This window comes from Scyliorhinus canicula, chromosome 9 (genome assembly GCF_902713615.1).
Source record: "Scyliorhinus canicula chromosome 9, sScyCan1.1, whole genome shotgun sequence".
NCBI classification, from domain to species: Eukaryota; Metazoa; Chordata; class Chondrichthyes; order Carcharhiniformes; family Scyliorhinidae; genus Scyliorhinus; species Scyliorhinus canicula.
Window position 1 is genome coordinate 112,387,424 of NC_052154.1, and position 14,961 is coordinate 112,402,384.

Sequence of the window (14,961 nt, forward strand, 5' to 3'; positions counted from 1 at the left end):
CAGCTGTCCTATCAAACACTGACACGACAGAGCTGCTTCTAACCTCAAATTCAATTTCATGCCCTTTGTGAACCTCAAATTCAATTTCATGCCCTTTGTGACCAGCCTCACAGCTGAAGGTTATTTCAAATGAAGAATTAGCCTTGCTAGTTGTGTGAGCACTTCACAGCTGCAGGTTGTGCTTGATGCTTGCTCCTGTTTGTGGCTGCGTATGCCTGGAGGCTGCTGTTGCTATTTCCTTGCTCTTCTGTAGCTGGAAAGAACAATTTTTTTCTAAGATACGTGAGAGTCTGGAATACCAGGCTCAGGGGGATGTATGAGTCGAGAAGGAAGTCTGGTTTGAAGCAAGATGACGCTGCGGGACCTGGTGCACGACATTGATCCGAACGATGAAATGAGTTTGACGCTGGTGTGGAGAGTGTTGCATGTACCTGGCACGTCACCACAGGCTAAACACACTGGAAGTCAAGGATTTCACCTGCACCTTGAGCACCAGTGGAATATGCGGATGCCGGGATTCGGCTCCAGTGAGATTGGACCGTGTGGGAGAGCCTGCACAGCTGCGGCTCCCAGACAGGAATGGCACTGATACATGAAACGCATTGATCAGATTGGGCAGGTCATTTCTACAACTGAAAGCTCTGGACATGATAACCCCTTCTCAGGCTTAGCTTCTGTTTCTGTTAAGGAACCTGTGAGGGGTTATACGGTGTTTAGTTTTGTGTGTGAAAATTAGCTGATATAGCAATATGGAACAGGGATGTTTCCTGGTTGTTTAATGGTTAGTGTGATGTGGAATGTTACATAGTCATTTTCAAATCTGTTACTGTTGACCATTTAATAAACAAAATATTCTCAATTCTCAAGTGCCTCCTCAAGGGCAAACGTGTCATGTCTCAGAGGATGATTAGTGCACTGCATGTCCAGCAAAACTTGGAGCCTGAACAGTGCGACTGTACTCTTGGAGCATCAGCATCATTGAGGAATCTTCCGAAAATCAAACACTAATGATCAGGGCTTCTATGCACTGTGGATCTTCGTATAACCAAAGGCATGTGGATGAGTGGAGGTCAGCTGAGCATGGTTTACGGAGCTATTTTGGAAGAGGATAAGGCACCACTTGAAGGGATCAAAGCAAAGTGGGAGGAAGAGTTGGGAGAGGATATGAAGGAGGGGTTCTGGTGTGAGGTGCTCCGGAGAGTGAATGCCTCCACCATGTGCGCGAGGTTGGGGCTGATACAGCTGAAGTTGGTGTATACAGCACACCTCACAAGGGTGAGGATGAGCCGATTCTTTGAAGGGGTAGACGATGTATGTGAACGTTGCGGGGGGGGGGGGGGGGGGGGGGGGGGGGGGGGTGGGGCAGGATTACTGGAAGGAGGTTTTTAGGGCAATCTCTAAAGTGGTGCATGTGAAACTGGACCCAGGCTCTCGGGAGGCCATATTTGGGGTGTGGACCAACCGGGGTTGGAAATGGGTGCGCAGGCAGATGTAGCCTTCACCTCGTCCAATGGCGGATCCTGATGGGTTGGAGAGCAACCTCTCCACCCTGTGCCCTGGCATGGCGGGGGGGGGGGGAAAAGAGAGAGAGAACCTGTTGGAATTCTTGACTCAGGTTAAGTTTGAACTGAGGGGTAGGATGGAGGGGTTCTACAATTCATGGGCATTATTCATTATGCACTTTCAAGAACGGGATAACATCGAACATTAGTTGGGGGGTGGTTGGGAGGGTTGGGGGACTGTGTGTGTTCATGGTGACTATGGGCGATTCCTGATTCCTTTTTGTCATTTGTTTATGTGAACATGCGGGCTAATGTTTGGGGTTTGGTGAGAGGATGGGACCATTGCTATTGATATGGGGATTGACATATTCGTTACTGATTATTGTTTATTATTGGCAGGTGTAAATTTGAGAGAAAATGTGAAAAAAGGAGAATAGAAATATATATTTTTTTTAATTCCAAAAACATATGTACCTGCACGAACATTAATTCTGAAAGTCGTTACAGATGAGGCACAAAATGCACTTTCAGAAACTATTTAAAACACCAAACTAAGTACCATATAATTAGAGCTAATAGCAAGGAACCTGGCTCAGAAAGGGCTAACGGTGAAGTAGAAACAATAGTAGATCCAATATTTAACATAAAATCAGTGTGGCCACCAGTAAACAAAGGTCGTGGATAACTTAATGTATCCAGAGGTCAGATCAGTATAAATGAGAAGAATTTGAGAGAGGAGGGCAGTGGATGTTGTTTACGTGGACTTCAGTAAAGCCTTTGACAAGGTGCCTCAGCGCAGACTGGTACAGAAGGTGAAGTCACATGGGATCAGAGGTGAGGTAGTAAGCTGGATACAGAACTGGCTCGGTCACAGAAGGTAAAGGGTAGCAGTAGAAGGGTGGTTTTCTGTATGGAAGGTTGTGACTTGTGGTGTTCCATAGGGATCTGTGCTGGGGCCTCTGTTGTTTGTAGTATACATAAACGATTTGGAGGAAAATGTAGCTGGTCTGATTAGTAAGTTCGCGGATGACACCAAGGCTGGCGGTGTGGCAGATAGTGTTGACGATTGTCAGAGGATACAGCAGGACATAGATAGGTTGGAGACTTGGCAGAGAAATGGCAAATGGAGTTTAATCCGGACAAATGTGAGGTAATGCATTTTGGTAGGTCTAACATATAGAAGGGAAATATACAATAAATGGCAAAACCATTAGGAATATAGAAAATCAGAGAGATCTGGGTGTGCATGTCCACAGATCTTTGAAAGTGGCAACACAAGTGGACAAGGTAGTCAAGAAAGCATACGGAATGTTTGCCTTCAATTGACGGGGCAGAGTATAAAAATTGGCAAGTCATGCTACAGTTGTATAGAACCTTGATACGGCCGCACTTGGAATATCGTGCACAATTCTGGTCGTCACACTACCAGAAGGATGTGGAGGCTTTGGAGAGGGTGCAGAGGAGGTTTACCAGGATGTTGCCTGGTCTGGAGGCTTAGCTATGTGGAGAGGCTGAATAGACTGACTGTTTTCATTAGAAAGATGGAGGTTGAGGGGTGACCTAATAGAGGTCTACATGATTATGAGGGGCATGGATAGAGTGGATGGGTAGGCACTCTTTCCCAGGGTGGAGGGGTCAGTCACCAGGGGACATAGATTAAAGGTCCGTGGGGCAAAGTTTAGAGATGTGCGAGGCAGATTTTTTTTACGCAGAGAGAGTGGCGAGAGCCTAAACCACGTTGCCAGGGGAGGTTGTGGAAGCAGATACATTAACGGCGCTCAAAAGGCACATGGATAGGATGGGTATAGAGGGATATGGCACAAGGAAGTGCTGAGGGTTTTGGCAAAGGTTGGTGTCATAACCTGGTGCAGGCTTGGAGGGCCGAAGGGCCTGTTCCTGTGCTGTACTGTTCTTTGTTTTGCGTCTTTGTGTCAAGGCATTCAAATGATGGGGTTGGTGTACAGGAGAGATAAAAGGCTGAAGGACTGATGAACTATAGCTCCTAAACTCGGAAAGTGTGTGACTGGGAGATTTATACACAAGGGGTAAAAAGCCAGTTTCCTTAACAGAGAAATATTCCAATGCTCTGGAGACCTGGCTTCAAATCCCACCATGACAGATGGTGAAATTTGAAATCAATAAAAAAATCTGGAGTCTAATGATGACTACGAAACCATCGTCAATTGTTATAAAAACCCCATTGGGTTCACTAATGTCCCCTTGGGAAAGGAAATCTGTCTTCAACTGTCCCAAAACGTGGAAGTCAAAAAGTTTAGTAGAGACCTTATAGAGAGAGAAAAAAGGAAAATAAAAGCCCACCACTACTTCAATGAATACAGGGCATAGATAAAGCCAGTGCAAACAATGTGTAAGAATTTATTCATCAGTTGCAATGGCTTTCTAAATTGGGTAGGCAAATCTGAGACTTGCTCAGTACACAACACGAGAATAAATGAAAGTGTTTTATATTGCATGACTGATGGGCTGAATGGCTGCCTCATCTATGTCCATCTCGAGATCTGTGCAGCCCAGCCCTACACCAGGCGACACATTTATCCACTGAGCCACCAGGGAAGCGGCCCGCATCCAATAATACAGTATCTATTACAAGAGACACACAAAAATGTACATTCAAGCCTAAAGACACTCAAACACAATTCAGAATACTGCTACAGATGTTATGCCATCTGTACCATGCTACATCAATTCAAACAAATTTCTGCAAATTGGTAACATTTGCAAGGCAGCAATTACTACCAATCACAAGTTTGCCCGAAGCCATTAAAAGTCAAAAACATAATAGTTCATGTATAGGAGACACATATAGGCCAGAATAAGAATGATCCCTTCCCTTGAGGACATCTGTGGACCGTTTTTTTTTTTTTTTAAACTGCAGCAATAAGTTTTTTTTTAAATGGCTTATTCCCCTCACCCCCTCCCAGACAAAGAAAAGTTGTTGGAACAACCCAAACTAGGATGCTCCCACTTGCTTCTGAATAGTCAGCTTCAGCAGCAGGCTTGAAACAGGTTTCCTCCTGACCAGGGAAAGGGGAAGTTTCACCGCTCTTTAATAAATCTTAAAAAGAGCCAATATCTTTAGCCGTACCTGTAGCATCTTGTCAGGACTAGGTTCAATGCCTGATGGCATGTTGCTGGGGTCAAAAGCCATTTGTTCCACATCTGTAAAATAATTGATTGGGTTCTTGTTGAGGACCATCTGCCCCACAGGGATGAGTGGGAACTCCTTATGAGGCCAAACCTGGGATGAATAAGAAAGCTACTTTTAATTAAAAGTATATTGTTTAAATAGAAGACTGTTGTCCATCTTCACAACCCTTTTAAACCTCCCATCAGATTCTTTAATGCTCAAGTCTAAAGTACTGTATCCCTTTTCCGGAAATTCATCCAGCTCCATTTTTAAAGCCCAAGTCTTTCCTGTTTGATTATTTTTCCAGGTTCCTGGTACCACATCTCCATTATCTTTTTTTCTAAAAACAAAGGTGGCAAAATTTCCTGACATTCTTAACATTATAGTGGATCCCTCAGGTCCTGCACTTATTGAAATTCCTCAAAACCAAATTCTTCGTAATGATCTCTCCTATTCTCCCTCACCCCCACCCCACAAGTTAGGCAATCTTTGATCATAACATAAGCAAAATGAAATTTCAAAATCAGCAAACAGGATTGCTCGGAAATCTTTGCATCATTAAGAAATTTGCCACAACTTTATACGAAACAAGTTTCTATTGATCTTCAAATGTATTTAGGGTGTTGCCAATTCAACAGTCTAATCTTGCCTCACAGTGGTTTTATCCTGAAGGGATGGTCAATAGTTAAGTACCAAATGTGCTCTGCAGCCAAGTCCATAAAACGTAGATTGGGGAAATGTATTCAATACCGCCCGCACCCAAAGTGTGCTCTCCTGTTAGGAAAAAACCACAGCCCGAGTGTCTCGTTTAGAGACAATTATCTCTTTTAGGCATGCTCTTTGTAATCTGCAAAACTCAGTAGCTGACCTTGGTCACATCAAAGGGGTTCCATCGATGAACTTGTGCTTCCTGAAAAGTCATGACTTGAATATAGAAACTCCAGGATGGGAAATTTCCAGTTGCAATGGCATTATAAAGATCACGAATAGAATAGTCAGGGTCACCCGAAGCCAGCTGACTAGCTGCTTCCACAGTAAGATTTTTGATACCTTGATTGGTCTGCAAAGAAACATTAATTAAAATTTTGTTAATTCAAATAAAAAGAACTAGAGCAGGAGTAGGCAATCTGATCTTTTGTGGACTCAGCTCCACTTTCCCACCCAAACACCATAACCCTTTATTCTTCAAAAAACTATCTATCTTTATCTTGAAAACATTTAATGAAGGAGCCTCAACTGCTTCACTGGGCAAGGAATTCCATAGATTCACAACCCTTTGGGTGAAGAAGTTCCTCCTGAGCTCAGTCCTAAATCTACTCCCTCTTATTTTGAGGCTATGCCCCCTAGTTTGGCTTTCACCCGCCAGTGGGAACAACCTGCTCGCATCTATCCTATCTATTCCCTTCATAATTTTAAATGTTTCGAAAAAGATCCCCCCTCATCCTTCTAAATTCCAACGAGTACAGCCCCAGTCTACTCAACCTCTCCTCATAATCCAACCCCCTCAACTCTGGGATTAACCTAGTGAAACTCCTCTGCACACCCTCCAGTGCCAGTACGTCCTTTCTCAAGTAAGGAGACCAAAACTGAAGACAACACTCCAGGTGTGGCCTCACTAACACCTTATACAGTTGCAGCATAACCTCCCTTGTATTAAACTCATCCCGCTAGCAATGAAGGACAAAACTCCATTTGCCTTCTTAATCACTTGTTGCACCTGTAATAATTACATGTATTTGCTTTAGGCTTTGGAACCTTGATAAATCATATTGTGTGTCTTACATTTCCTCATAACTGCAGTCAGTATGATGATATCCAAGCTAAAATTGTGACTATTTGTTTGCAAAGGGAGACATGTTTGAGGCCAGCAACTCCCCACTTCATTGCCAGGTTGGAAGAAGTGGTATTATATCCAAAGCTCAGAGATATAGAATCATAGAGTCATTACTGCGCAGAAGGAGGCCATTTAGCCCACTGAGTCTGCACCAACCCTTTCAAAGAACAACCTACCTAGGCCCAAAACCCACCCCATAACCAAATAACCACACCTCACCCTTTGAGCACGAGGGGTAATTTATCATGGCCAATCCATCTAACCTGCACATCTATGAACTGGGGGAGGAAGCCCGCGCAGACACGAGGCGAAGTTACAAACTCCACAGACAGTGACCCAAGTTGGGAATCGAACCAGGGTCCCTAGTGTTGTGTTGCAGCAGTGCTAACCACTGTGCCACCGTTAATAAAACTTAGTCTCCTTCAGCCTCCCCCTAACCTCAACCTTTTTACGTAGTATCGGTTGTGAGGGTTTGTGACAGATCTGCAGTTCATACAGTCTTCAATCACAGAAAGATTGGCATAAAATCTTACTAAACAAGTGGGCAACACAAACTGCATTTTGCAGGAGCTGGTTTAGCAGCAGGGGCGGATTTAGCAGAGCTAAATCGCTGGCTTTGAAAGCAGACCAAGGCAGGCCAGCTGCACGGTTCAATTCCCGTACCAGCCTCCCCGAACAGGCGCTGGAATGTGGTGACTAGGGGCTGTTCGCAGGAACTTCATTTAAAGCCTACTTGTGACAATAAACGATTTTCATTTCATTATCATGACATTCATCTCAAGATCTAAATTCAATGCCTAAGAAATGAGCAATGTGAGCCTAAACCCTGACCGTCCTCACCCAATGTTAAAACTGCAAGCCAGAAAGTTTTACTGTACCTTGAAATGGAATTTGCAATATACGGCCTCTTGTCTGTCATTTACCAGCTTGAAGGTATGAGACCCATAACCATTCATATGACGAAATCCGTCAGGAATTCCACGGTCACTGTACAGGAAGCTGAGCTAGGATTTTTAAAAAATGCAGGATCTAAAAACATATACAATGCACGCAATAACAGATTGAGCAGCGACTCAACACCAGGTCTCACACCCACCATCATGACTGGCAGAGTGATTCAATAAAAACATTGAACAGCGTCACATGGAAATATTTAACCAGTCGAATACAATTAAAAACTGACTGCTCATAATCTTGTTGAGATTGCAAAGACATGAAGAAGAGCAGCAAACCTGAACAAAGTCAAGGGGTCAGTTCTTTGTTTTTAAATTTTAGAGTACCCAATTTATTTTTTCCAATTAAGGGGCAATTTAGCGTGGCTAATCCACCTACCCTGCACATTTTTGGGTTGTGGGGGCAAAACACACACAAACACGGGGAGAATGTGCAAACTCCACACCGACAGTGACCCAGAGCCGGGATCGAACCTGGGACCTCAGTGCCGTGAGGCTGCAGGGCTAACCCACTGCACCACCGTGCTGCCCTAAGGGGTCAGTTCTGAACACAGAATCAAGTGCAGCGATTTTTAATCATTCGTGGGATGTGGGCATCACCGGCTAGGCTCGCATTTATCAGCCATCCCCAATTACCCTTCAGAAGGTGTTTAACAGCCTTCTTGAACCACTGCACTCCATGTGGTGTAGGTACACCCACAGTGCTGTTAGGAAGGAGTTCCAGGACTTTGACCCAGTAACAGTGAAGGATATATTTCGAAGTCAGGATAGTGAGTGGCATAGAGGGAACTTCCTGGTTGTGATACTCCCTGGTATCTGCTGCCATCCTTCTAGATGGCCACAGTTGTGGGTTTGTAAGGTGTCGTCTAAGGGGAATTGGTCGAGTTCCTGCAGTGGTGGTACAAACTGCTGTCACTGTGACGAGTTTTAAGTGCTGCCAATTTCCAGCTGACCACTTCAAAATCACTCAAGCATGAATGAAGGGAGGCGTTTGGAATGCACTTAATTCTGTTTAAAGTGGGCAGGACCCATCAATCAAAGATGATGGCCTGGATTCTCTGTTTGCGAGACTAAGTGCTGACGCCGGGACTGAATCGGGAGAGTTCTACGCTGACGAAAATGGTGCCGGTCCCGGAGCGTTTCAGGACACGTTAATGGGCTAGCACTAGCGCCACGTGGAACTAGTGCACTTCAAACTAACACCAGGGTCTTATTCGCCAGGGCTGGAACTGACATCGGAGAGCCCGACAGGCTGCAGCCGGATGCAAGCACTCCACTCCCTACACACACTCATTGCAGCCAAGATGACGCAACCCCGACGTGCAGCACGAGATTTGCATGTGCGAAGCTGGAGTCATTGTTAAATGGTGTGGAGGAGAGGTAGGACACCCTGTTCAACGGGGTGGAAAGGAGACTGCCACAAAATCGGGCCTGGGTGCAGGTGGCAGAGGCAGTGAGCGCTAAACCCAGGACCAGGCAGCAGAACAGGAAGAAGCTGCTCAACCACCTCAGGGTGGCCTGGGTGCATCACCACCTCCGTGCCCCTAGCACCACCCACGTCCCACACTCCCATACCCAGCCGGACTGACAGGCAGCGCTGGGCGAGGGCGAGCAACCCCCACCCAGATAGGCTAGGGGAAGCCACCTCCACCACCATGTCCCTGCCACCAACCCCCAAAGCACACCCCTGCCCCCTCCTTAGGGGGCAATCAAACCCCACCCACCGGCAGTCAACACACATCTCACCCTGCACCATATGCCAACACCCACCCACCATGGCCGGCGTCTTGTCTTTTGTCTTGCAGGATCACCTGGCGACGAGGCGGGGCCATCAGACGTCCTCCACCCTTCACGGCAACGCCAGGACTCATCTGGTGACGAGGTGGGGCCTGCTGGCGACGCGAGCCCCCAGTCACAACCCAGCGACACCCGGGAGGGCATGCCTGGGGCTACACGGACTTCTCGCATTGTTGTCACCATGCATCCTACACCACCCAGAGACACCCACCTCAGTTTGACACTTTAGTGGATAGGCTCCTGGGGCACTATCTGGTGTGCACCACACATGTGCTGTGGCACATCAGGTAGAGGTAGGAACCCCAGAGGGGGCGGATTGCCAGATGGTGGTCTGACCCCAGGGACTAGCTGCCGTCCAGATGGGTCCCTATCTTTTGGAAATGGCAGTCCCATCAATTTTGGAGATGCAGGCACAGAGCTGGGAGTCTACATGAGGGAGTGTCAGCAACCATCCTGCGCCTGCAGGTGCAGTTCGAGGAGTCCAACCGCCTGCTGGAGGTTGCGGTGTCAACCATGTATGCCCCCCAGACCAACACCGCACGGGTTCAGTCTGCAGTGGAGGCATTGGGTACGACGGTGTCAGCAATGGGTCAGGAGTTCCATGGCCTGGGGAGTATGCAGGTGCTGGCCAAGGCACAGGCAGCCATGTACCAGGGCCACCTGGACAGTGCAGCAGCGCTCCAGAGCTTGGCCCAGTCACAATGGGCCATGGCCGTGGACTGCAATGGCCTGGCGCCTGCTGACCCGAACTAGACACACAGGGACGTGGCGCTGTCTAAGGACATGGCATAGTCCCTGTGGTCCATGACCATGCCGACCCTGGTCGATGAGAATGGACCTTCAGGACTGGCAGGTGACAGCGGAGCCCCCGTGCTCACTCCAGCCGCGCCCCTGTCCCAAGAAGTAGCCCAGGGGCCATCAGCCACCCTAAGGGAGAAGATGATGGGACCCATGGCAATGGCTCTCGCAGGGGAGGTGCCAGGACAATGACAGTGGCTAGTACTGCTGCCTCACAGCACCAGAGACACAGATTCAATGACAGTGTGTGGGGGGGGGTTTACACTTTCTCTCCGTGTCTTCGTGGGTTTCCTCCAAGTGCTCTGTTTTCCTCCCACTGTCTGAAGATGTGCAAGTTAGGTGGATTGGCCAGGCTAAATTGCCCCTTCGTGTCAAAAGGTTAGGTGGGGTTACTGGGTTACGGAGATAGGGTTGGGGCATGCATCTAGGTAGGGTACTCTTCCAAGGGTCGGCGCAGACTCGATGGGCCGAACGGCCTCCTCCTGCACTGTAGAGACGCTATAACTCAACGCCTCTGAATCCCCCGCACTTGTCCCTGGCACATCCAATGGGCAGTGGGCCAAACAGGGTGGCGCCGCACCACTCAAGACAACAGGGCCCAATCGCTCCAGAGGACAGCCCCCAAAGGGTACCCAGTTCACAAGGCAAGAATCGCAGCCGGCCACCTCCACTCCTGATGTATTGCATGGCTAACCACCTAAAAGGAACATTAGGGCCCTTATGGCCAGAAAGGTAGACATAAAAGTTGGTGGGGTTGCAGCACATAGGTTAGCGATCAGGACTGGGGCACCTGAAAATAGCACAATAAACACCTCTTCACCAACGTTCCGAAATACATTGGTGCTCTGTCAGAAGGCTGTGAGGGGTGGGGGTAGGTGGTGTGCTGCGCTGGGAGGAGTGGTGGTGGGGGAGGTTTGGAGCCCGCTGGTGTGAGGTGTGGACGTTGGAGGTCAGGACGTCTAGGGCAGCCAGCGCACACCGCCTGGTTTGCCCAGTCCAGCCCACTCCCCCACCCCAGGTGTTTGAATTACTAGTAAGCTATTTTGCTGGTAGGGACAGCTGGTTTTCAAACAGTCGTGCCAGATTGGATTCAGCAGTCACAGGTTGTGGAATTTTACGCTCGTTGAAGAGACCGGAGAGGTCACTCTCAATCTTGCTTTTTGACTTGGAACAGTTTTTCATTGAAGAGCCTCGTCAGCTTCTCTTCGATAACCAGGTTTATCAGGCCCTGGTGCCGTTTTTGTCTACATTCATAGTTGATATTTAGCTTCCTCCTCTCGGGATCGTGATATGGAATAGCCAGCACGCATGCAGGGATCACCCATTCGGACGGTAGAGTGCGCAACCAATGGCAGGAGTCAGACTGCTTCCAATGATATGGAGCACCAGGACTCATCGCAGACCAAGTCATCATCATCCCCCATCCCATGAATCAGAACGGCTGATACTGCAAACCCAGGGCCCGCACTGGTAGGTAGGAAATACAGAGGAGGGTGCTTGTATCAGGAGGGAGGGATTTGAGCCACCAGTGGCCAGGCCCCCTAGTTGATGAACCTGAAGGCAATGAGAGCATCCTGTGCGCGACAGCCCAGGTGCACAAATGGTGCTACCTCCAGTGGCAACAGGGCCCATGCCCTGCCATCCTGGCCCTCCTTCGCATCTTCCTTGTGGGCGAGGCCTGCCGTTCATCCTCCTCCTCCAGCACATCGCCCCTCTGCTGCGTAATGTTGTGAAGGACACAGCAAGCCACCACGATGCGAGAGGTCCTTCTTGCGCTATACTGAAGGGCCTCTCCAGAGTGGTCCAGGCACCTGAACTGTATCTTCAAGATGTCGTTGCACAGGTCGATGGATGCCCCTTGTCGGTTCCTTCCTGGGCATTATAGCAGTTCTCTGCATTGGACTGGAGCCTCTGGATAGGCAGCATCAGCCACGACCACAGCAGATAACCTGTCGCCCAATAGCAAAACCCTCACCTGGGGGTGCACCTCAAAAAAGGTGTCAGGTACTATTGAATGTGCCCAGAAAAGGCACTGTTCATGCCGCCTGGATATTGAGCATAGGCGTGCATGATGAGCAACTGGCGGCCGCAGACCAACTGCATTTTCATCGAGTGGGAAGCCCTTTCGATTTGTGAAGGCCAGCCCCTCTTGCGGCGGTGCTCGTAGGGGGACATACGCCCTGTTGATTACACCTGGACCCTGGGGCATCCCAGCAATGGTGCCGAATTCTTCTGCCCGGGCAACCTGGTGGGCTCGATTTACTCTGCCAACTGCGCATGCACGGATGCAGCTGTGCACGGAGGCAGAGATGTCGCACAGTTCCCCTGCTCAGCCAGAGTCTTCGGCGACACACTCGGTCCGGCAAGTCCTCTAATGACAGGCGCTGCCGGTATACACGAGGCCTGATGCGGTGCCAGCTTCCCATCTCCTTCTCAGCCTGTTGAACGGCTGACTCTCCGCCCTCACCGGCTCGCCCGTGCTCCTGTTGTGCAGGGTCCTCTCCGAGCAGCTCCTGCTTGTGCAGCCTCATGGCGCCCACAAGTCTGGGCAGGTAGGCAGATTCCAACATTCCTGGTTGGAAACTGAAATCCATTCTCTGTAGGAGGTGAAAGGCAGACTGTTAACATGGCGGTTACCCCCATGCACAGCCAGGTCCAACGGCCAACACGGTGACTCTGTCCTGCACTGCAGCCCCTGCATGTACCCCTCTTTCCTCTCCCACGCACCCCCTCCTCATGAGAGATCGCCACACATCGGGAGGGCGCAGGACAGGGGCCACAAAGCAAATATCTGGCATGGGTAGGACACACTGCCGCCTCAACATGAAAATTAAACAAAGCCACATTCAGGCTGTCAAAATAAACATGGACTCAATCTATTTAAAACATATTTGTTTAAAAATGCGTCACTCAGAAAATTTTACCTTCTAGCCAGGTTAAAAGAAGGTAAATGCCCCTTCACAATGCTAGTTCCATATAAAATCAAATAAGTAATACAGGCTTTATTGCACGTTACTGCCTGCTCTCATACAGCTCACTGCTTGAAGGATTAGTCAATCTGGGAACTTTGTGAAGTAACATTCTCACCTGGTGAAGTGTCTCTGGACGAAGAGAGAAAAAGTCCCAGGTCATGTCTGCATCCTTGAGGTGAGTCTGTGGGTTCCTCTTCTGGGTGTGAATAAATGACGGAAACTGTAAAGAGAAAATTATGAACATAATCACTCTGGAAATGCAGCTATTTGTATTTAAAAAACAAAATTGAGTTTTTTTGGGAACATTTTTTATTAAGTTAATATTTTATACATAACAAAGAAAACACACCCCACCTCAAAGAGAACTAGTACAAAAAGACCCCCCCCCCCAGCAACTGACCAACTCCTTGAAATATAAAGGAATGGCGCAGTCTTTTGTAGAGCCTCTCCATTGCCCCTCTCAGGGTGAATTTTTTGTGCAGGAATTCCACTAAAGCCTCCAGTCACACAGAAGCTGACCCCCACTGCAATAGGATCCGTCTGCAAGCAATCAGCAAGGCAAAGGCCAAAACATCCACCACCACACCAGTCTGTCTGCAGGTCTGGCAGGACAGACACGCTAAATATAGCCCAGAAGAGATTGGGCTCCAAATCCATTTGCAAGGTTGCTGACATGGTGCTGAAGAAAGAGGCCCAAAACCTCCCCAGCTCAGGGCAAGACCAGAACATGTGAACATAATTGGCGGGCCCCTCCCTCACTGTTCACATGTCTTCTACTCCCCCAAACAACCAGCTCATCCTCAACTTTTAAATGTGCCCTATGCACTACCTTTAATTGAATCAACCAGAGTTTTGCACACAAAGTTGTGGCATTCAGCCCAAGCAACACGACCAAACCCCCTCCTCCAGCTCCATTCCCAACTACTCCTCCCACTTAGCCTTAACCCCCTCCAGCAGCACCATATTTTCTTCCAGAATCCTCCCGTAAATCCCCGCGGTACCCCCTTCCTCCATGCCCACCACCCACAGCACTGGCTGTGATAGCAAGGAGAACAGCATCACCTGGAACCTCGGAAAGATCTTCCTCCAAAAATCCCACACCTGCATAGACCAGGAAGTCTTGGTCTGTGAGATTCCATACTTCTCTGTTAGCTCCTGCAAACTCGCAAACTGCCCATCCAGAAACAAATCCTTTGTTCCTACCAACCCCTTGTCCTCCCAGCCCTGGAACCTCGCATCTAATTTAGCTGGTTCAACATTGCCTCCAAATCGTCAAAGTCGGCAACGCCACCGGATTGCCCCAGTATTTCCCTGGGGATAATGGGAGTGGGGATGTCACCAGAGCCCGCCACCCCGTCTCCATCTTAACCCAAAATTCTCTTGGTCCCCGTACCAGCCCAGCACCTTCTCACGTTTACCGCCCAGTAATAAATCAAGTTCAGCAGAGCTAGACCACCCGATTGCCGACTTTTCTGAAGCACCGTCTGGCTACTTTGCTCATCCAGATAAACACCGTAATCTACCACTCCACCACCCCCCATTAAAAAAAACACCTTTGACAAAAACACTGGCAGGCATTGGGATAAAAATATAAACTGTGGTAAAATATTAATCTTTATCAATTGAACCACCAGCCTTTACAAACCATGCCTGGTCCTCACCAACTACCTGCGGAAGACACTCCCCTAACCTGACTGCCAGCACCTTAGTAAGAATCTTGGCATCCATATTTAGTAGGAATCAATGGCCGGTACGACCCACACTCCATCGGCTCCTTATCTTTCTTCAATAGAAGCAAAATGGAAGCCAGTCTCCATCTCCAGGTGCGCCCTCCTTGCGACCGCATCCTCAAACATCTCCACCAAGAGCAGAACTAGCCGGTCTGGAAACTAAATTCCACCGAACCCATCTGCCGTTCCTTGCCCGTTCACATTTTCCTCATGGCCACCCGAATGTC

The 14,961-nt window shown here is 48.5% G+C and overlaps 1 protein-coding gene across 1 annotated transcript in view; it reads right to left on the reverse strand.

Annotated features, from left to right (window-relative positions):
• cat (catalase) overlaps positions 1-14,961 on the reverse strand; it is a 77,798-nt gene that overhangs the window by 34,255 nt on the left and 28,582 nt on the right. The window contains exons 5-8 of the mRNA XM_038807412.1: positions 13,120-13,224; positions 7,363-7,488; positions 5,519-5,710; positions 4,609-4,761 (exon numbers count right to left, since the gene is read on the reverse strand). Of these exons, the coding sequence (XP_038663340.1) occupies positions 4,609-4,761; positions 5,519-5,710; positions 7,363-7,488; positions 13,120-13,224 (576 nt within the window). The remainder of the gene's footprint in view (positions 1-4,608; positions 4,762-5,518; positions 5,711-7,362; positions 7,489-13,119; positions 13,225-14,961) is intronic.